General features: G+C 42.1%; 2 protein-coding genes across 3 annotated transcripts in view; one reads left to right on the top strand and one right to left on the bottom strand.

The window, feature by feature from the left end:
* Positions 1-13,149, bottom strand: part of trpm5 (transient receptor potential cation channel subfamily M member 5) — a 122,229-nt gene extending 109,080 nt beyond the window's left edge. Inside the window, exon 1 of the mRNA XM_062966345.1 lies at positions 12,871-13,149. Coding sequence (XP_062822415.1) covers positions 12,871-13,149 — 279 coding nt within the window. The remainder of the gene's footprint in view (positions 1-12,870) is intronic.
* kcnq1 (potassium voltage-gated channel subfamily Q member 1) overlaps positions 13,012-23,526 on the top strand; it is a 393,916-nt gene continuing 383,401 nt past the window's right edge. For both annotated transcript variants that reach the window (XM_008107851.3, XM_008107858.3), the window contains exon 1: positions 13,012-13,713. In XM_008107851.3, coding sequence (XP_008106058.1) covers positions 13,298-13,713 — 416 coding nt within the window. In that variant the 5' untranslated portion in view covers positions 13,012-13,297. The remainder of the gene's footprint in view (positions 13,714-23,526) is intronic.

Genomic DNA, 23,526 nt, shown 5'->3' on the forward strand with positions numbered 1-23,526 from the left:
CAATACCTTCTTAATATTTTACTGTACCTCCTGCATGAATGAGCAGAAATGCATAAGGTGACTTGCTGATTGCTGTTGCACATTTTTAGCTATGTGGCAGTTTTAAAAATATATCCTGGGAGTTTTCACATTCACTACAACAAAATGGTAATTTGCTTTAAACCTATTATTATTATTATTATTATTATTATTATTATTATTATTATTATTATTATGCTTATCATTAAGATAAAAATAAATATAATTATTGTGGAGCTATGTTCCAGAATAGATGAATCTATAATTGTGTATCGAGGAAAATATTTCACATATAAGTGGTTACTTTTGCATTTGGTATGTTATATATTGTTTCTGCACAATAAATTCTGAGCATCAGTGGTACTATGATAAATCCCTTGAAGGCACCAGATCCTGTCTGACCTTGGAAGCTAAGCAGGGTCAGCTCTGGTTAGTACTTGGATGGGAGACAACCAACAAATACCAGGTGTTGTAGGCAATATTTCGGAAGAAGGAATTGGCCAAACCACCTCTGAGTATTCCTTGCCTAAAAAAATACCATGAAATTAAAGGGGTCATTATAAGTGGACAGGTGACCTGAAAGTACACACAGATATCCAGTAGAAGTAGTATGCTGAAGTAGAGGTAAGTATTATGTTACATTGCTGGTCACTGTAACTCAAGGGCAAAAATACTCTTTGTTTTGAACCCAAATCTAGCAGATTTCCATATCTGTCTAGCAACTTAAACTTAAATGATGCACAAAAAGTGGCAATGTTCAGTGGCAATGTTCACGTAGTATGTAAAATCTCAAAGCAACATGAACATATATATATCATGAAGAATAGACAAGTATCATGTTAGATTAGAACCAACCTAATTAAACTCCTAAAAAGCAGGTTTCTATAACACTTTTGAGTGATCATTGGCAATAATACGTTATATATTATACTCAGAAGTCACAGAAGCAATATGATAACTCCCATAGATCCCTAGTAGTCTTAATGTGTCTTCATTTAACACAAGCCAGAACTGTGTTTGGGTTCCAGAAAAACTTAATACGAAATTGCTATCAATTTCATATAGCTCTTTCCACATTTCTGGTCAAATGTAGTTCTGCTGCTAGAGGATGTCATAATTTATATAAGTTGTCAAATGTTGATTTCACTGCCACCACCTTCAAAGAAGACCTCCCCATGGATTTTATCTTAATAGTATTTTGCATCAGTTCTATAAGGTAGACCATTACAGTATGACCCCCATGTACATGGGGGAATGTGTTTCAGGACTTCATGCAGATAAGCAAACCCATGGGTAATAAATAATGAGCCCTATTGACCAAATAAAGTGGGAAGACGAGAACTACATCAACATGAACTTGCTGAAAGAATGGCAAGGTATACATGTAGCAAATGAATAAATAAATATTGTAGGAATTTCTTATCAATGGGTAAGCGGAGGAGAATCATCTTAACCAACATTGGGGTGGCAGGGGAGGGAGTGACATATGTTTTCTTCACAGATATCAATTCCAAATGGTCCAGTATCGTGATTTGGCATATGAGAGTTTGCTATCTTATTTGCAAATGCTGTGAAATAGACATATGCAAAGGGATGGTTCAGCATCTTAGAGACTTAGAGACTTAGAACTGCATTATATGGCAGTCTAGACTCAAATAATGCAGTTCAATGCAGTTAAACTGTATTATGAAACTGCATTATGCGCAGTTTTGATGGGGCCTAACAAAGATAAAATTGGCCTGTGAGCACAAGTTACATGCAATTACATTTCTATGTGACCTATGTGTGATTTTCATATGTGAAACTGCTATATCTTCAGGTAATTGTAAAAAATAAATTCTGTAACTGCAAAGGGTTCGGCATATCTGCACAATAAACCGGTTTAACATCACACACACCTCACATCCCAGAAAAGCCCATCATCTTCACTAGACTATTCTTCTTTGGAGAAATCCATAAGAGTTAAAACTGCTATTTCACTGGTATTGATTTATAGTGTAGAATATGGCAGCTGTTTTCCTCTTCTTCAACACAGAGCAATTACGAGAATAAAAGAAGATTAGGATCACACACATAGGCACTCCTACGTAATTGCCCTAGTATGTGTGCCTGTGATGTCAGTAGAATGCAGCTCTGATTGTCGTGTTTTGTTGGCACAGTAATTGTTGAGTATAATTTGAAGCTCTTAAGTGTTCTTCAGGGTTCTTCCAGACAAGAGTTTTATAGTACAATTGTCCTTTCTCACTCGTAGAATTTCAAAGTAGCTTTTCAATTGGTAATCTCTCTGTATTTTTCAACTGAATCTGGCAGAATCATAGGGTTAGAGGATACCACAAGGGCTATTTAGTCCAATCCTCTGACATCCAGGAGCACACAATCAAAACACTCCTAGTAGCCACCCAGTCTCTGTTTAAAAACCTCCAAAGAAGGAGAGTCCACTATACTTTGAGGCATAATGCATCGTCAAACAGCTCTTATTGTCAAAAAGGTCTTCCTAACATTCCGGTGGATTCTCCTTTTCTGTAGTTTAAACCCATTGCCCTGTGTCCTAGGTCTTGTCTTCAGTGTCCCTGTACCATGAAGTGGACCAGAAGTCACCCCTGGAGGTCCAAGATGTCCAGGGACTTTGGGTTCTAGATGGTAAACCAGAAACTTTGAGGCATGCTCTGGAGTTTCACTTTGGACAGAGTGTGGACAGCATGATTGGCTCCAAATTGAACTGGTCCATCCCTACAAGAGCCACTCTTTTAAGATTTAGGAATCACTTGTACATGTATTATCACACAGTAACAAAGACGCAAATCTTATTTTTTGTCCAACAAGAGTAGACCTATAGAAAAAACTGGATTTACAAAATTAGTAACTCACTATTGAACAGTTCATTCAATGGAACTTCTCAATTTCTCACTAACAATAGGATTCATGCCAAATCATTCTTATATTTTATGAATAGATGTTCCTGTCAGAAGAAGTCACTTCGACAAAGCATCTGAAGAACTTCCAAAGCACCTTTGAATAGAGTGGAAAATAACAAGACTGTTTTTTAACTTTATATAGCACCTTATCTTCCCACAACATTTTTGTCTAAGCACTAATATAACCCTTGAACTCAGCACAGCTCTGGGAAAGAAGCTTGTTAACTTGTTCTCTTCTATATTGAGCTCAAAGGGAAAAGAGGATTTTTCTGATCAAAGGATATTAGCTCCTTTGACTCTGGGAGTTCAACTTGTTAGCTAATTGCGTAGACTGTTCTGGAGCACGTGAGCTCTTGTATCTAAGGTGTGAAATAATTTGTCTTATTAGAAACAGTCAATGCTCAAAGTGTTAAAATACATTAAAATACTGCAGAGTCCTGGCCACTGAAGAAGCCTGGCATGGCAGCTTAACTAATGAATTGCGAGTTTCCACAAAACAAAGAAGTACAGTATATGAGACTGGAAAAGGAAGAGTGGGCAGTTTGCAGTACCAACATTTTAAAAAAAGGATGCCACCATAATATTACTGAACAAGAAAACAAATTCTATCATAGATAGGCCAGCACCACTTAGGTGCACTGGGGCAGGCTGGTTTAATGCAAGAACGAAGATCCTTGTCATTAATGGAGTGCCGTCATCATAATTGACAATGCTATCCCATTTCCAAAACCCAATTTCAAAGCTCAACATCATCCCAACCAAAGTTCTTTCAAAGTGCTGGAGTCTGGGGTGTTGGGAAAAGGCTTCCACAATTCATTTATGGTCTTCAGAATAGGACACTGGAATTCTTCTTTCCCCAAGGCACTGCAAATGTCATTTCCCAGGAACCCTATCTCCAGCACTTTGGAAATGCTTCAGTTGAGTTGCAATGGTAAGTTTTGAGGTTCACTTTCGGTTGTTTAGCACTGAAAAAAATTAATCCTGATTGGCTGTGTGTGCCTTCATTGTCACCTGTTGACTTATGGTACCCCATTAATTTTTTAGCGGTTTATCTTAGGCAAGGAATATTCACAGATTGTTTTGCCAGTTCCTTCCACTGAAATACACTCTACACTACCTGATGTTTGATGGTGGTCTCCTATCCAAGTACTAACTAGAGCTAACCCTGCATAGTGCATAGCTTCCAAGATCAGACAGGATTTGGTGCCTTTTGGTTATGTAAACAGCAGTGATTACAGTATCATAAATCTGGTTTATGCTATTAACTCCTTAACAGGATGCCATCCAAGATTACATTGCTGTACTGGGCAGCTGTCTTATTTCTAGCAGCTTTACAAACTTTTAAGAATCTGCATTCTTAAAGCACAAGTAAAATCCAACATGCTTGCATTCATCATCATCACAGGCTGTCACTCGTGGCCAAGTATGATTGCCTTCCAAGTGTAGGGTCTTGATGATGGGTCTGTAGGTGACTGTAGAGACGTATTTTGGATCTGCATGTTCTTTTGCAGTGAAAACATCGATTTCCAGACGGAATGCGGTCCCGACAAGGTGGCTTGATGCACCTTCCTCTTGACACGTTTATCCCTTTTGACTCCATTTGTGTCTCTTTAGATTCCACAGCACTGCTGGTAACAGCTGAACACCAATTAAAATGCTCAAGGGCCAGGGCTTTCCAGTTCTCAGTGTCTATGCCACTATTTTTAAGATTGGCTTTAAGCCTGTCTTTAAATCTCTTTTGCTGTCTACCAACATTCCGTTTTCCATTCTTGAGCTGAGAGTAGAATACCTGTTTTGGGAGACAGTGATCAGGCATTTGGACAATGTGGCCAGTGCAGCAAAGTTGATGGTGGAGGATCATTGCTTCAGTGCTGGTGGTCTTTGCTTCTAGAATGTTGACATTTATCCACCTGTCTTCCCAAGAGATTTGCAGGATTTTTTCAGACACAAGGCTGATGGAACTGTTCCAGAAGTTTTGAGTGACATTTGTGGATGGTCCATGTTTTACTGGCATATAACAGAGTTGGGAGGACAAATAGCTTTATAAACAAGCATCTTGGTATCCCTATGAACGTCCTGATCCTCAAACACTCCCTGCTTCATTTGAAAAAATGCTGCATTTGCAGAGCTCAGATGATGTTGTATTTGGGTGTCAATGTTGACTTTTGTGGATAGGTGGCTGCCAAGGTAGCAGAAATGGTCAACATTTTCTAACATTACACCATTAAGCTGAATTTCCGACATTGCAAAGGGATTGGTTGGTGCCTGCTGGTAGAGGACCTTGGTTTCCATGATGTTCAATGAGAAGCCAAGCTTTTTGTAGGCTTCTGCAAAGATGTTTTCTTCTGAATTAGCACAGTCATCAACATATTGGAGTTCTACAACAGACATTGTTGTGACTTTGGTTTTGGCTTTCAGCCTACTGAGGTCAAATCATTTGCCAGCCATCTGATAGGTGATTTACATACAAGTGTGAAGCTTCTCATCAACAAGGTGCAAAATCATAGCTATGAAGATGGAAAATAAAGTTGGGCCGTTAACACATTCCTGTTTGACACCTGATTCCACCTAAAGTGGGTCACTTTGGGAGCCATTGCTACTCTCATGACATCATGGAGGGGCCACAGGATGTTCACAAATTTATCAGGGCATCCAATTTTTGAAAGGATGGCACAGGGAGCATTGTGATTCACTGTGTCGAATGACTTTGCAAGGTCAATAAATACAGATATTGATTTTTGTCCCTGCATTTTTCTTGGAGCTGTTATGCAGTGAAGATCATATCCACTGTTCCTCTGGAAGAATGGAAGCCATTCTGAGATTTGGAGATGACAATCCATATAAAGCAATTTCATCCTTCCTTGCAAAAGGTACTTGCAAAAGTTTTATTCATATTGTTTGTAAGAGGTTAAGGTAAAGGTTTTCCTCTGACATTAAGTCTAGTTGTGTCCAACTCTGAGAGTTGGTGTTCATCTCCATTTCTAAGCTGAAGAGATGGCGTTGCCCATAGACATCTCCTAGGTCATGTGGCCAGCATGACTGCATGGAGCGCTGTTTGTAGGACTGCTTAAATTTTAAAGCTCTCATGTTACATTTAAATCAGAAACTGTTTGGTTTGTGTAAATGAATTGGCCTGCCATTCTATTCTCACTTGCCTGGAAGTAAGCTCTCTTAAATTGAATAGGAGATAGTGAATTGACATCTATAGGATTGCATTGTTTAAACATGCCTGAATTATTTGCAGTTTGATGTACACGTGGCAGGATGGGCTTTATAGAACACCCTGGATAGTTCTTTGCCTGTTATAAAATGGCTGCATTTGTCTTTTAGATTTTCAGAAGACAGCATCCACAGCCAGAAAAAGTAGGTGCTATAAGCAATGACACAGCCACTGCTTGCAAGTGTTTCAACCTCCCAAGTTGAATAATACTTACAAGATTAGTAACTAGCATGTAGGTTGTGCCAATCTGCTTTTTGTCACACAGTATTTGTGAGTAGTTCAGCTTACCTGCAACCACCAATGAGTAAGCACACTGGTTTCGGTTTACAAGATTATAGGAAATTAATATTTCGTATGATGTTTCTTCAGCCTGAGGCATGAGGAGAAATTTGGTATCTCACTGGTAAAGATGCTAAGTTCCCTGCCCAGTAGAAAGATGTTTCTTGGTTCCTCCCTAGTTCCTGTGCTTTTCTCTTTTTTCTCTCTCTTTCCCCCAGACCAAGCCAGTTCCCACTCAGGATGATTGTTCTAACTTGTTCATATTAACAAGAGGCTGTGATGTTATATATCAAAAGTTACCTATATAACAAGACTTGTATATACTTGTATATAACCTGACCTTATGTGTAACCTTAAGGCATGTTTTGGAGCCAAAAGTGTGGATTTTGTTATGACCCGTGTGTAAGTAGAGGGTTATTCCATGAAGAAGAGAAAGCACTAATGCTGCCTCAGGGAATCAACCTCCCCAGACCACTGACACCACCATTTCTCTGCCCAGGCATTCAGAGAAGCCAGAAACAATGCCATAACAAAGAAAGTTGATGCTTTTTAAAGATTCTCTCCAGATGGACTAAGCTCTTGCCTTTCATCATTACCCAGAGAAGGTGATGATTCCTTTTTTATATGAGTTAAGGTAAAGTCACACTGACCCATGGATATGTGGACTAAGTTTTGGGGGTTGATTTTTTGACTCAGATTTTTAGACTTACACATGAGTATATAGGGCATTAAATGTGAGTTGACCAGAGATTATTTAAAAATTGTGTAAAACAGACAAATTGAATGTAATGTTTTCAGACAGGAAAAAAGACAACGAGATTATAGCTCCTCTTGTCCCACCCAGCATTGTTACCGGCTGTGCTAGATGGGGATGATGCTGGATGCCTGTCCCTCTGGAGGGTGCCAGATTGGGAAAGGCTATGACTAAGGAGAAAACGAAATGATTACACCACCAAGGATAATTACTATGACTGAAATCTTATATCAGCTACTTAGTAAAGTTTACTTAACTAGCCTTTCCTGGCATGACCACTATTCCAAACCATATGGAAACCCATTCACCCATGCACCAACTCACACACAGAATGGATCTTCTTCTCATGCAGATGATGTTGGGTAATATAGGTTAGAGTATGTGTTTGAGGAAGAGGGACATTCAATTTGTCTGTTCTTTACAGTTTGTAAACAATCCCTGGTCAATAGTGTCACAGTCATGACTAAGGAGTGACTGTAAATACAAAACAGTTATCTAGGTTTACTCATCTGTAAAACTTCCATATTAATGATCACTACTTAGTTAAGATTCTAACATTATGGCCATGACCACAGTTCTCTCCAAACCTACTTTACTGGGAAATAGCTGTATGAGAAGGACAGTCATTCTTTCAGCAATCAGGAAATAGGTGAATGGTGTCTCTGTTAGGCTTGGGGAAGTGGAGTTTGTTAGGCCAGGAGAAAAATAATATAGTATAGTGTGACTGTGTAAACTGCTACACACAGTGTCATTTCCCCTTGTCTGACAAAATATGTCCTCCCTAGGCATACTTAGAGGATGACCATGAAGCCTGAAAAGTGTATACGATTGCAGCCCCAGTGGGTTTATGAAAAAGATAACATTTAAATTTAGCATTTACTTTAAAAATATTTAAAGTATATACATTTCTCTTATCTATTTTATTCTTAGGTCTGAGCTCCCTATCAGAAGTATTATAAATGAATCAATAAAAAACCTCTTGCACTTTCAACAGATATATGATGAGAGAGAAGCATGAGAAGCAGGTCTATTGGAAAAATATGTGAATTTAGCATATCACTGTGCCTCAGTGCACTACCAGTGTCTTGCATATGTCGGATATGTTTATGCTGTCTTATGCTGTGTAATGTTGTTTTTATTGTTTTATATTGTTTTAAATTATAAATTATGACTGTGTTTTAATGTATGATGATGCTTGTCCCCATGTGAGCTGCCCCAAGTTCCCTCGGGGAAATGGGAGCGGGATATAAAAATAAAGTTATTATTATTATTGTTATTGTTATTGCATTGGTATCATGAGGGTAACTAGGCAGTGTTACCCTCACAATACTACTGCAAGACATTGCTTAGTAGAGGAAGCCAGCAAAGCCATTAACCAACTTAAAAATAACAAAGCCAATGGACCTGATGGGATCCCTGCTGAAACCTTTAAAGGAGGGTCTGCACTGACGCAACTCCACAAGCTCATTGAAAAAGTGTGAGTGACTGAGAAGATCCCAGTAGACTTCAAGGATGCCATTATCATCACCATTTTCACAAAAAGGAGAAAGGACAGCCTGTGGAAACTACGGAGGTATCTCCCTTTTAACCTTTGCCAGAAAAATCCTCACAAGAATCTTAACTGCTTCTTCCTATGTCAGAAGACATCCTTCTTGAATCCCAGATTGGCTTCTGCCCTTCCAGAGGAACAGTGGGTACTATTTTCACTGCATGAAAGCTCCAAGAAAAGTTCTGAGAACAAATCAACTCTTGTGCATAGCGTTCATCAACCTTGCAAAGGCATTTGACACCGTGAATTGTAATGCCCTCTGGACCATCCTCTTGAAAATCAGATGCCCTGAAAAATTTGTGAACATTCTGCAGTTCCTCCATGGTGATATGATAGCAACAGTCTTGGATAGTAATGGCTCCCAAAGTTACCCTTTGAAGGTGGCATCAGATGTCAATCAGGGATGTGTTATTACCCCGGCCTTATTTTCCATCTTCATAGCTATGATTCTATGCCTTGTTGATGGGAAGCTTCCTACCGGTGTGGAGATCACATATCGGACAGATGTCAAGCTCTTTAATTTCAGCAGTAAGGTCACAACAACTTGTTATAGAACTTCAATATGCTGATGAGAATATAGTCTGTGCTCATTCAGAGGAAGACCTACAAACTACTTTAAACACCTTTGCAGAAGCATACGGGAAGTTCGGCCTCTCATTGAACATCAAGAAAACCTGAGTGCTCTACCAACAGGCACCAACTAATCCTTCAGCAATACCAGAAGTACAGCTTAATGGTGTAACGCTAGAAAACGCTATCCATATCTGCTACCTAGGCAGGCACCTCTCCACAAAAAGCCAACATCAGTTCCAAAAAACAGCACCGTCTGAGCTCTGAAAGTGCAGCATTTTTTTTAATGAAGCAGAGAGTGTTTGAGAATCAGGATGTTCATAGGGATACCAAAATGCTTGTCTATAAAGTTATGGTTTTTACAACTCTGTTGTATGCCTGTGAAAAAATGTACCATCTACAAATGTCACTCTCAACTTATGGAAATATTCCATCAGTGGTGCCTACAAAAAATCCTGCAAATCTCTTGGGAAGACAGGTGGACAAATGTCAGTGTTCTGGAAAAAAACAAAAACTATCAGCATTGAAGCCATGGTTCTCCTCCATCAATTTCACTGGAGCAGCCATGTTGTCTGAATGCCTGTTTCCCAAAGCAGTTACCAAATAAAATGTTTAACAGAATGATTTCAATTTATTGGTTATATAAATAATAATACAAGTTTTATTTCTCCTCCCCAATCATACGTAGATAGTTACAGCTGCTTTGCTGTATCCCTGGATTCAACTATCTACTGACTGAAAATATTAAAATAAAATTCCAGAAAGCAAACCTTGATTTTGCCATTTGATGTAAGTATATATAATGGGGCTTGAATATCCATTTATTTTGGTATCCAGGTGTAAGTGCAGTTGTGAGAAGAGGGGGGGGGGCTGGAAACAAACTCCAACAGATACCAAGGGCCCATTGTACTTTAAATCATAATTAAATAGTAGAAACAGAAATAATATATACTTTTCCAGTACATATTATCGTACTTCAAATAGTGTCATAATGGACAATCACTTGTGGCTGAGTATGATTGTCTTGCAGAGGGAGAGACTGTGAAGACCTATTCTGGATCCACATGGTCTTTCACAATGACACAGATGTCCAGATGGAAGGTGGTCACAGCAAGGATTTGCTTGACACGTCTCTCCTTTTTGCCCTGTATTCATGCAGGGCTTGAGGGCCAGGGATTCCCAATTCTCTGTTTATACCACATTTTTTTAGGTTAGCTTTAAGCTGATCTTTACATCTCTTTTCCTGCCCACCAACATCCTGTTTTCCATTCTTAAGTTGAGAATAAAGTAATTGCTTTGTGAGATGGTGATCAGACATACCAAGGGCCTACTGTACTTGGAATGATCTTATATACACCAGAAAACGATAGCTAAATAATGGAAACAGAAATAATATATACATTTCTTGTACATTTTATCCTACAAATAGTGTAGTATATACCCTATTTACTCGAATCTAATGCTCACCTTTTTTGTATAAGTGACCTGGCCAAAATTAAGGTCAGCATGAGATTCACATCATACTGTAATCTTAGTGCTGAGCCAAAGCCAAAGGAGAAGCCTCTTCACTATTCGAGGGATGTCACCTCAAATTTAATAGCCAGGGCTCAACACTATGCCATCCTGGGATTTGTAATTTGGTGGGGTACCGGGATTATTTGGTATCAAAGGCTCAAAACTTGTAAAACTACAGCCCCCTTGGGCCCTTCGACACAGCCATATAACCCAGAATATCAAGGCAGAAAATCCCACAATATCTGCTTTGAACTGGGTTATTTGAGCCCACACTGCCATATATCCCAGTTCAAAGCAGATAATGTGGAATTTTATTTAGTTGTGTGGAAGGGGTCCTTGATTCCATAGAACTGAACCAAAGCAATTAAGGTGCATTCATTCTACAGCAGAGATGCAGCCAAGGTTTTCAATTGCTGGAAGTTTTGATGTTCTAACACTATTGGCTTTTAGGAAAGAATTTTAAGCAGGCACCACCTGCAAAAGCCAAATCACAGAGGGCACTTTTTCCTGCTGCTCATGACCTTCGGCAGCAAATACTTTTTTTGGTTTCAGGGTTTCAGGGAATGCATTAGATTTAATTGTGCATTAAACTTGAGTAAATATGGTGTAAGGCAGGGGTCCCCAAACTTTTTAAACATGGGGCCAGTTCACGGTCCCTCAGCCTATTGGAGGGCTGGACTATAGTTTAAAAAAAACTACGAACAAATTCCTGTGCACACTGCACATATCTTATTTTGAAGTAAACAAACAAAACGGGAACAAATACAGCCTCAATTTTAATAATAATCATCATCATCATAAAAAATAAAGAGGGTTGGAAGAGACCCTTTTGGCCATTTAGTCCAACCCCCTTCTACCTTTGTGCACCAAAAGCACTAGCAAAGCACCTCTTAATAATTAATGATTAATTAAATAATGATTAAAATACCATTATAAACAAGCAAAGCTTTGGAAGGCACGGGAAGAGGCGGGAAAGGTGTGCGCCTTTCCCTCCTCTCTCATGCCGCATGTGACTTCCTCAGCGGAGGAGAAGGGAGCTGCCGCCACGGGGGCCAGATAAATGGCTTTGATGGGCCACATGTGGCCCCCGGGCCTTAGTTTGGGGATCCCTGGTGTAAGGTATATAGTAAGTGGTGTTGTTACATTTGTACAAAGATGTTTCAAATATGATATTTCAATGTCAGTTGTGTTGGTAGAAATGTCTTCGCGGTAACTGTTGAAGACTTCCAATGTTCTTTCGGCAAACATTTCTGGGCCAGTGTGTTGTGAAAGGCTTTCATGACCAGAATCACTGGGTTGCTGTGAGTTTTCTGGGCTGTGTGGCCATGTTCCAGAAGCATTCTCTCCTAAAGTTTCACCTGCATCTGTGGCTGGCATCCTCAGAGGTTGAGAGCTATATTGTAAACTAGGCAAGAGGCGTTTATATATCTGTGGAAAGTCCAGGGTGGGAGAAAGAACTCTTGTCTATTTGAGGCAAGTGTTAATGTAGCAATTGGTGACCTTGATCAGCATTGAATGGTCTTGCAGCTTCAGGGACTGGCTGCTTACTGCCTGGGGGAATCCTTTGTTAGGAGGTGACATGTAGTGTATGTCAGACTACACAGAGAAGACATTGAAATTCACAAGCATGTGGACTATTTTAACAAAAAGGAGGAAACCATGAAAATGAACACAATCTGGCTACCAGTGTTAAAATCTCTAAAATTAGGAGAGCAAATAAAGAACAACATTCAGAAAACAGGGGAATTCCAGACAGGAAACAATCAGGGCCAGATGACACCTCCTAACAAAGGATTCCCTCAGGCAGGAAGCAGCCATGTTTTGAAGCTGGAAGACCATTCAATGCTAATCAAGGTGGCCAATTGCTACATTAACACTTGCCTCTAACAGACAAGAGTTCTTTCTTCCACCCTGGACTTTCCACAAATATATAAACCCCTCTTGCCTAGTTTCCAACAGACCTCGCAGCCTCTGAGGATGCCTGCCACAGAGGCAGGCGAAACGTGGAGGCATGCTTCTGGAACATGGCCGTACAGCCCGGAAAACTCACGGCAACCCATTCCTTCGTCGTCCCACCTGAAAGGATGCAAGGAGGCAAGGCGAAGTTTGGCGGGGCGGCCTGGGCTCCTCCTGGCGGCAGGAATCCCTTCTCCTCCCCTTGAAACACACACACAGTGCCTGCTGCTAGGGTTCGGGGACAGCGGGTGACAGTCGCAATAACACCACTAAGGCCACGCAGCCTCCAGGGCACCTGCTGCTCGGTTGTGCCAAGCGCCAGGGAACGAGCCGGGCTCCTTGGGAGGCGAGCGGGCGGGCGGGCAGGAGGCATCGGGGCGGAGAGCGGGGCTCTTCCTTCCCCTCCCTCCCTCCCCCTGAGTGGGCCGGGCCAAGGAGGGCTCTCGGGCAAGCAGGCAGGCAGGCAGGCAGCGAAGAGGGCCAGAGCGAAGGAGACCGGTGCCTGCCCCCGCCCGGCCGCGATGCCTGCTTCCCCGCCGCCTTCGCCTTCCCCTTCCCCCCCGAAGGCGGAGCGGCGCCGCTGGACCCTGGAGCGCTTCTCCGTCCTCTCCAAGAAAGGCAGCCTCAAGCCGGCGGCGCTGGAGCTGGCCGAGAACGCCCCCGACGCCCGCTACGCGCCTTTCTCGCTCTCGGCGCCCAGCCCCCCGGCCCCGCACAGCCCGCCAGGCGGAGGAGGAGGAGGCGAAGAGGCGGAGGCGGCGGCGGCGCGGGTGGTGATGAACGCCGACTTCCCGCGCCCCTCGCTCAACCTGGACCCGCGCGTCTCCATCTACAGCGCCCGGCGCCCGCTCCTCAGCCGCAGCCACATCCAAGGCCGGGTCTACAACTTCCTCGAGAGACCCACCGGGTGGAAGTGCTTCGTCTACCACTTCACCGTGTGAGTCAGCGGGGGAAAGCGGGTGGGGGAGCCTCCGGAGTCAGAATAGGAAGAAGGGAGGGAAGGAAAGGCAAAGGCCCCCGTCCCTCACAGGAAAGGCGGGAGAGGGCTTCGCTTGGCATCCAGCTGGGGATGCTGGGGGCTGCAGTCCGCTTCTCACGAGCCCGGCCCCGGCAAGCAGGCTGCTCCTCCTCCTCCTCCTTCTCCTCTTCGTCTTCCCTTCCCCACACGAAGCAACCCGCCCCGGCTCCTCAGGTTGTTGCGACCTGCACAACAATTCGCATCTTCTCTCTTTCGAAGGGGAGCCCAAAGGTGCCTCTATGCTGCACTTCTGAAACACGTCTAACTTGGTACTCTGTTGTGCCACATGCATCAAACGCAAGGCCCAAGGACCAAATCCGGCTCCACAACACTTGTATTTGGTCCATGAGGCTTCCAATGCCAGGGCAACATAGTTATTTGTAGGTAAAGATTTCCCCTTGACATTAGGTCTAGTTGTGTCCAACTCTGAGGGTTGGTGCTCATCTCCATTTCTAAGCCAAAGAGCCAAAGTTGTTCGCAGATGCCTCCAAGGCCATGGCTGGCATGACTGCATGGAGTGCTGTTACCTTCCTGCCAGAGAGGTACCTATTGATTTATTCATATTTGCATGTTTTCGAACTGCTAGGTTGGGAGAAGCTGGGGCTAACAGTCGGAACTCACCCCACTCCCCAGATTCAAACGGCCAACTTTTTGGTCAGCAAGTTCAGCAGCTCAGCGGTTTAACCAGGCTTGCAATTGCAAACAGTCCTATGAAAGCAACCATAAGTCCTTCGGTGAAAATGTGTTTGACAGCCCTGATTTATTCTATTATCACCCCCCCCCCCCTTTCAGTAAATATTACTAGGGAGCCCCCAGTGGTGCAGTGGGTTAAATCCTTGTGCCAGCCGGACTGATGTCTTGAAGGTTGAGTTGCTGACCTGAAGGTTGCCGGTTCTAATCTAACCCGGGAAGAGCGTGGATGAGCTCTTTCTATCAACTCCAACTCCATGCAGTGACATGAGAGAAGCCTCCCACAAGGATGGTAGAAACATCAAAAACATCCGGACGTCCCCTGGGCAACGTCCTTGCAGATGGCCAATTGTCTCACACCAGAAGCAACAAGTCGCTCCTGACACACACACAAAAAAAACTAGGGAGAGAGACAGGTAGAGAAAGGATGAATGCAGTTTGACAGCACTTGAACTGCCAATGCTGTGGAATCATCTGAGTTGTCATTTTACAAGGTGTGGAGCAGGCACAGGCAAACTTCGACTTTCCAAGTCAGGCGTCCTCAAACTGCGGCCCTCCAGCTGTTAGGGCCTCCAACTCCCAGAATTCCTGGCCATTGAGCAAGCAGGCAAGGGCTTCTGGGAGTTGGAGGCCAAAACAGTTGGAGGGTCGCAGTTTGAGGATGCCTGTTCCAGGTATTTTAGGCTTCAACTCCCACAATTCCTAACAGTTGATAAGCTGGCTGGGATTTCTGGAAGCTCAAGTCCAAAATACCTGGAGGGACAACGTTTGCCCATGCCCATAGGCTGTTAGGAATTGTGGGAGTTGAAGTCCAAAACCCTTGGAGGACCGAAGTTTGCCCATGCTTGGTCTGAATGTACCCCAAGCCTCGCTCGATTTTGCTTGTTTTAAACCCTAAGTCGCCTTGAGTCCCTGTAAGGTAAGGTATTGGTAATGCCACTAAATTAACAAGCAAACTGATGAATACAATAGGCATGTGTGTACTTGGGAGTCATTTCCATTGGATTCAGTGGAAGATGCAGCCAGCTCTCTGTATCCACAGATTCTGTAGAGACAGATTCAACCATACATTTCTTACATTTCTTAAAAATTCCCAAAAACAAATATTTATGTTGCAATTTGGTACAAGGGACACTGTGCTATTGTATGTAATGGGATTTGAGCATCCACAGATTTTGTTATCCATGGAACCAAACCCCAGTGGATAACAGGGGTCCACTGGACTTCTAGGAAAAAGTTTGTAGCATTTATTTATTTATTTAAGATATTTGTACCCCACCTTTCTCTGCGGCTGGACCCAACGCAGTTTAAGATAAGGTAAAGGCTTCCCCTTGACATTAAGTCTAGTCGCATCCGACTCTGGGGGCTGGTGCTCATCTCCATTTCTAAGCCAAAGAGCCGGCATTGTCCGTAGGCACCTCCTAGGTAATGTGGCCAGCATGACTGCACGGAGCACCATTACCTTCCAGCCAGAGCGGAAGCTATTGATCTACTCACATTTGCATGTTTTCAAACTACTAGGTTGGCAGAACCTGGGGCTAACAGCGGGAGCTCACCCCGCTCCCTGGATTCGAACCACCAACCTTTTGGTCAGCAAGTTCAGGAGCTCAGTGATTTAATCTGCTGCGCCACCGAGGGCTCCCAAATATTTCAGCCTTTAGGTTCCACCGAGATGTACAGGTTTACAGAATATAAAACACACAATATCAACAATAAACACAATATCAAAAAAGCATAATATCAACACAGTTTACAGCATATAAAACACACAATATCAACAATAAAAAATACTAAAAACACACTGCAGGCGATGTGTGTAACAGTTCATTATCAAAATCCTCAGATGTGTTTGTCGCACAGAAGTCTGTTTTCCCCCCTCTTTAGGTTGTGATGCCTGCCTTACAGAATATGGAGAGTGGTCATTTTTAGTAATCCCACCAGTATAAGACTTTGGGTGGGGGAACTGCTCTGCTGGGTAGTAATTCTAGGTGTGTTCCCAGAAAGGCCATGCACCTGTTGTGCCCGATGGAGAGTTCCACTGTGCTGAAGGTCTTGGAAAAGTTCATTTTTTGACTGCAACTCCCAGGAGACTCCTGGGAGGAGTTGCAATCCAAAAAGATAACATTCTTAAGGTCTGGATATGTTTGATGAGTTGCGAACATACTTCTTTGTGTGTGTTCCATTCATTCATAATGTGATCAGTGAAGCAATGCATTGTGTGCCAAGAACTTTTTATTCTGGCTGGAGTAGCAGAGTCCATAAATTGTTGCTCATAAGAGAGTACTTTAAAGCAGCTTTCTATCAGCATCAGTTGGTTGATTGCTCAGAGCTAGGGGTTACCTGCACTACTGCACATAAGCCCCTGTAGCAAACACTTGGTTGCTGTTTGGGGGTGCATCTACAGTGCATAATTGATGCAGATAGATACTATTTTAAGTGCCATGGCGTAATACTATGGAATCCTGGGGGCTGTAGTTTTACAAGGTCTTTAGCCTTCTCTGCCAAAGAGTGACAGCACCTCACCAAGCTACAAGTTTCAGGATTCCAAAGCATTGAGCCATGGTATTAAAGCAGTGTCAAACTGCATTAATTATAGCACCCTTGTCCTAGGTACCAAACAGGAAGATTTTGAGAGGAAGAGAGGCGGGAGGGGAAACCCCTTCTTCCACCACTTTCCTGCCACTACCCTATCATGTTATTAGAAAAGGCAAAACATGTTTGAAACCTTGCAGAGTAGGAGGGGATTTGGAGTGGAAAAATTGGTGCTTGGTTCCTTTCTCACTCATCACTTCTTAATTCTAAATCTCCCATCCTGCAAATTTCCAAACATGTGTTTGCCTTTCACCATATACAATATACAGCATTACTTGTAAGTAATTTTCATTGACACTAATAGCACATCTAAGCTCACAATACTCACTCATGTCAAAATAGCTGAGAAGTAGCTAAGTGGATACTAGACCAACTGAAACTGTCAAATCCAAACCCCTCTCAGGGCACATCTACATGGCCCACATGCATCAGAGCAGATCTGGATCAGAGTTGGGTAGCTTGGATCAACTTGTGGGGACTTCTGCACAGCCAGCCTCTGAGTTGACTCAGCAGCGGAAGAGTGTTGATAGCACAGAGCCATCCCAGTGGCAGGAAGCATTCTGCATGACACAGTGCCATCCCCTGTCTCCAGGCTGACAAGCTTGTGGGGAACAGGATATCCATGTAAACAGTCATAGTCTGTTCCGATGTAGAACCTACTCAACTCTTTATACATACTCAAAATGTGGGTGAGCTTTGGGACATCCCCTGACTTTGAGTAACGTGGGCAAGGCCACGTTAGATGATCTTGCCAGGTGTGAAAGTTCAATCAACCTTGTGCATCAAATGGATTCTGCAAAGTCTATCCACCCATGCTTGACCTCATTTGGTCCATATAGATAGGCTAGGAATGTTGGGAATTGCTACTTTGGTCTTGGCCTAAGTTTGTACAAGAATAGGTCGTTTTGTCCCTGAATTAAAGAGGTCTGGATTTGATTTGAAATGTCCCTTCTTTGCCCTGCCTGTCCTTATTTTGGTTGTTCTGTCAGATAATCTGAGCCAGCAAAGCAAAATGCCAGCAGATCTGATCTAGCTGTGCTAGCTGATCTGAAGAAAGGGGCTATTAAGGCAGTTAAACCAGACGAATCAAGAGGCGTTTGCCTGTTCCTAACCTTTTACAGCTGGCAATTGTTTGGGTTAGGATAGCAGTGCCCAAAAATGTATTTTTAATGGCTCAAGTATAAATGATCTCTGATCTAGTATGTGAAGCTACACTTTCCTAAAAACACTCTTGGTAGAATTGTGTATATTTTGACAGCTAAAATGGTTCTTAACGTAATACATTTTTTAAAAGAATATATGTGTACATACCCATAAATGCCACTTTACTGTTCACTACTAATTAATCATTTTCATACTCCTGTTTTATGGTTTATATAGTTGGGTTGCAAGTGTTGAATACATGTAGCCTTATAGACTTTACTGAAAATACTTTATTAATACAATATGTAAACAAAGAAAATGAACACCTAAGTATATACTAGAATGCATAATGGCATTATTAGCTTTTTTTCATTTTTTTTAAAGTTGGCAGAAATGAGTTATTTCCTTGAATTGATATGTTCAATATAATGCTGGTTTCAAATACAGCAAATATGTTCTGAACCTTTTAAAAAGTAATAAATTATAGCTGTTTTTATATTTTGTCTAGTCTGAATTACTTTTTCAAGGTGGAGTTTGCATATCCCACAAAAACACAGTTTGTCTTTAAAAATAGTTTCAGAACTGTAATTTTATGAGGAACATCCTTATTCAATGATATGACACTTCTACTGAAAAAGTCGTCTTCCCTTTTTTCTTTTCTGTGTCTGGAGCGACTTGAGAAACTGCAAGTTGCTTCTGGTGTGAGAGAATTGGCCATCTACAAGGACGTTACCCAGGGGATGCCCGGATGTTTCATGTTTTACCATCCTTTTGGGAGGCTTCTCTCATGTCCCCGCATGGAGAACTGGAGCTGATGGAGGGAGCTCACTTGCTCTCCCTGGATTCAGACCGCCGACCTGTAGTTCAGCAGTCCTGCCAGAACAAGGGTTTAACGACCCATTGCACCACCAGGGGCTCCAGAGTCTTCTCCTTACTCTCGCTGACACTTAAAGGTTTAGAGAGTTTGGACTGTTCCATGCATCACACTGTTCAGTGGCTCTCCATTTGGCACTGGTGATTTTTCTGTGTAGCATTATTTCAAATGATTGGAAGAAACAGGTTTATAATATTATAGTAAAAATGCCCGAGTCATGGGAAAAAACATAAAGTTTATTTCCATATGGTGTCTGTAACATTTAACTCATTTTCATTTGAAAGTTACATGTTAACATTTGCACAAGTCTTTGTTTTTCAACAATGTTAAAGGAACAACTAGACCAAAGTTAAGCTAGGTAAGCCCTGGACCAGTGGTTCCCAACTTTTGGTCCTCCAGGTGTTTTGGACTCCCACAATTCACCTCCCACAATTCCTGACAAGTAGTAACCTAGCTGGGATGTCTGGGAGTTGAAGACCAAAACACCTGGTGGATCAAAGGTTGGGAACTACTACTCTGGATAATAATTGGAAGGAGGACCACCATGGAATACTAGATATATAAGCTTTATTTCAGACTGGGCCTACAGTGCCTTATAATGCAGTTCAAACTGCATTATATGACAATGTAGATCCAGCCTCAGAGGAAGGCAATGTCAATCCATCTCTGGATATTCCTTGCTCAAGAGAACCCTATGAAATTCATGGTGTTGCATAAGTCTACATACAACTTGAAGATACACATACCATCCAATATAAAACAAAACAGGAAAAAAATCAAAATAGAGATTAGGAAAAAAAACTATAATTATGCAGACAGGTCATGCAAAGATACTTCTTGCTGCTCTCACTTCTGTTTTTCCCTAAAATGACATGATCCTAATCACTATTATTTGGACCCCACAAACAATCCTATGAGGCAGGGTACTAATATTCCATTTGCACAAATGAGAAGGGAGAGCCTAGCTAAGAGGGAATGGTCAAATGGTAAGCTGATACAAACTTTGGAAACATCTACACTGACCACTTAGGTCAATTTCAAATCGTTAATGAAGAAATCAGTTTTCCAATGTGGATGATTCCTGGAACCATTTGGAGGCCCAGATAGTGATACACAAATTACAGAGGCTGGCCTCAAACCAGTTCCATGATCTACAGCATCCATTTAAAAAAAATCCTCCCTCTGAACGTGCATGTGTGCATCAGTGGACACATCACTTTGGTTGTCCTCACATTTATTTGCATTCTGTGGAGCCAATTTTGCCCTACAATGTAGTTTACATTCGAGTGTACTTAGGTACATTAAGGATTTTCCTTTGGACTTTCCTAGAACTTGGCTTATTTTGGTTTACAGCCCTTAAATTGCATAGCAGCATACCTGTCACAGACAGAACGCCACCAAATAAGGTTCAACACAGTTTATTAAAGTTACAGAACCAAAAATGCCCGTAAGAAACAAAGGGCTAGGCAAACACTTGCCTTCAATGTGAAAAGATACAAAAAGACTTTGCTGGAACTAAAAACGGTACAAAAGATAAACCGGATTAAACAGGAGTTTAATCCGGGTTAAATCAAAAATGCTTACTTCAGCCTGGCACTTTAAACAAACAAAAGTTGATAAACAAAGATTCAATGAAACACAAATAACTGGCAGCAGATTCCTCTCTGCTACTCAAAAGCTACGATTGAGTAACTAAGTTGTTACTCCTCCGTGCAACGAGCGAACTCCGGGTCCAAACACATCAATCAGGGTAGCAGCGGTCAGCAGGGTCCCAATCCGGTCCAAGGTCGAAAGCCAGGTACAGACGTCTTTAGTTCACCAGTTCCACCGATAGCCACAGAAGGGATAGTCCGAGGTTGTAGTCAGTCAGTCAGTCCAGCGTCAATCCAGAGTAGGCAATTAATGTCCGTCAAAAAGACGACGGAGGTCCAAGCTATTAAGATTAAACACAAGTTGCACAGGAAAAGCCCACACAGTTCCTCCCGCCGTCTATGCCCAGTGTCCTTGGTAACTTATGTAGTCAGCAAACGAATCACACCCGTCTTCAGGAATTTCCCCAACAAGAGCCCAAGCGTTCGTCCAGATTACCTTGCCCAACGCAATTAGCCATTGATTCTAGACCCCATTTTATGCCAGTTCATAACTCCTCATCACTATCAGCTGCTATCCTAATTCCAGGTGCCTCATCATCATCATCCTCATCAGAGCTAAAACACCTTTGACTACGCCCCACAGCATCCCCAGCTGTGGATCCCGTTCCATCCCTCCAGCCCGTCCACGGGTCCGATCCTGCAACCCGCCAGTCGCCTCCCATGCTATCATTGCCGGTGACACCCAAATCCTCCCTCACACGAGTCCATTCCATGTCATCCTCCTCTGAGCTAACCATCTCTTCCTCCATTCCCTCGGTAAAACCCTCAAAGGAGTCTTCGTCTGTTGGTTCTGCAAATAAGTCTCGGAGCCGTTTCCTTTCGCGCTCCTCAAGAGAGTCTGACTCTCGAGGAGTCTTACGACCTCGTCTCCCAGTATCGGAGCCATAAGGCTCAACCATAACAATACCCTAGCCACTTCCTTTACCCAGTTTAAGTAAGCCTACTGTCTACTTTGTTTTGCTTTGTTCTGCATTTTGACAGATCTGTTTGTGAACAGCTGAGCTTCTGGATTTTGCTAAAAATTGTACTATTGAGGAAATGTGATATCACAATACAATTGTGAGGGTTGGTTGGCCACATCCTAAGGCAAAATAATTAGTCTCCTCAGAAGCAGATGATAAGAGGTGGCAGCAAGAGAGCCTGCTACAGCAACATCCCTATATAATATTTATTAATTATTCAAGGCTTATATAGCCAAAACAACTATTTAAAGGTACTTTCAGCAATCCCGCAGCATTGCCAAATAAAAACTGAGCCTGATGTTGGAGGGGGAAATGGGAAGCCATAGAAATAAAATATCACAAAAGAGCACATGGCCAATTGTCTGTTACCCTAATCAAGAGTGCTCTACAGAGCAACATTTGCATATTTGCTTGACAGTACCTTGCAAAGGTACATCCAAATTGCAGCTTCTAGATCCATTGTAGTTGGATGTCCAGGAAATGAAACGAGAAAAAACAAAGGTACTGTTGCATCAGTTTTTCCATACCTTTTATATGGATTGTGTAACTTATTCAGAGCTTATAGGAAGCCACCTTTTAACAGGTTAGGTCATTTAACTGGCATTGACTTTCCAGGAATCCAGGCTAATATTTTTAATTGGAAATGTCAGGGTTTGAATTTGACTGTGTACTTGAGCTATGGTTCCCCTTTTCTTCTCACCTGGGCACTCCTAATGGTTCAACGCAAGCAGAACAGGCCTTAATGCAGTTTTTGGGAGCTGGATGTATGGAATGGGTATGACCTTCACCTCAGTACACCAAGTGCCACTCCAAAAGTGTGCTTGTAAATAACCACAGCATTCAAAACCTTTATGGGAAGTGGAAATTCTCACTTTTGCAAGGGCAGGCATATTCTAAGCAGCACTCAGGTTAAATGATGCTACTTCTAATGGAGAGAAATGTTGAATTCAACATACTACTGTATCTGTATTTCTTCCCTATTCTCCCCTGGTTTTAATAGCAGTTTTTATGGAAGGTTGCTATACAGTAGATCTCGAAAGTAACCCCAGCAAGGTAGGGATCAATTCCCCTTTCCTCAGTCACACTACACTGATCAAATTTGAAATCCCCTAAATATTTCTTTTCTTTTCTTTAAAAAAACCTTTTTAAATGTTAAAATGTGTGATCCAGTCACAGATTTCCCGTGTTGCATGTATTTGGGCTCTATGAGTGCAAGCTGGGAAGTTCTGAGTTCATATGTTCTCTCAGATTCAGTTGTGCCTCTTTGCATATGAAAACAATGGTATTGATTTATCTAAAATACTGCTTTAAGATTTAGATAATGCAGGTAGAACATTATTTATTACTAGCAGTATTTCAGACCTGTATGATAAGGCCTTGTAGCAAAATGCAAGTACAATAAATACAGTATTCTGGAACACATTTTGAACTCTGTACAGGCCACAGGCCATCCTTATGATTTTACTTTCCAGTACTGAACATTGACAGATACTGAAATGTTGTTTACCACCACTGATTTCAGCACATCTTAAATGCCCTCTCATTTCTGCATCCAATATATTGAACCATGTACTTTTGATAAAATTGGGATTTTACTTTCAAATCCCAGTTGCAGTCCAATTCATATTAGGGACTTTACCTACTAAGGACTTTACTGGAGCTCCCCCCCCCCCCCCCCCCCGGTTCGGGTATCAGCCAGCATGCCAACACCTTAAATCAAGAAATAGTAGTTCAAAATGATGAACATTGTAGTTGCTTGAGCTTGCCTGTGCATTCAGCTGTTTATCCCACATCCTGACTTTTGTTGTTTGCATTTATA

The sequence above is a fragment of the Anolis carolinensis genome, chromosome 1, assembly GCF_035594765.1.
Source record: "Anolis carolinensis isolate JA03-04 chromosome 1, rAnoCar3.1.pri, whole genome shotgun sequence".
In the NCBI taxonomy this organism is placed as follows: Eukaryota; Metazoa; Chordata; class Lepidosauria; order Squamata; family Dactyloidae; genus Anolis; species Anolis carolinensis.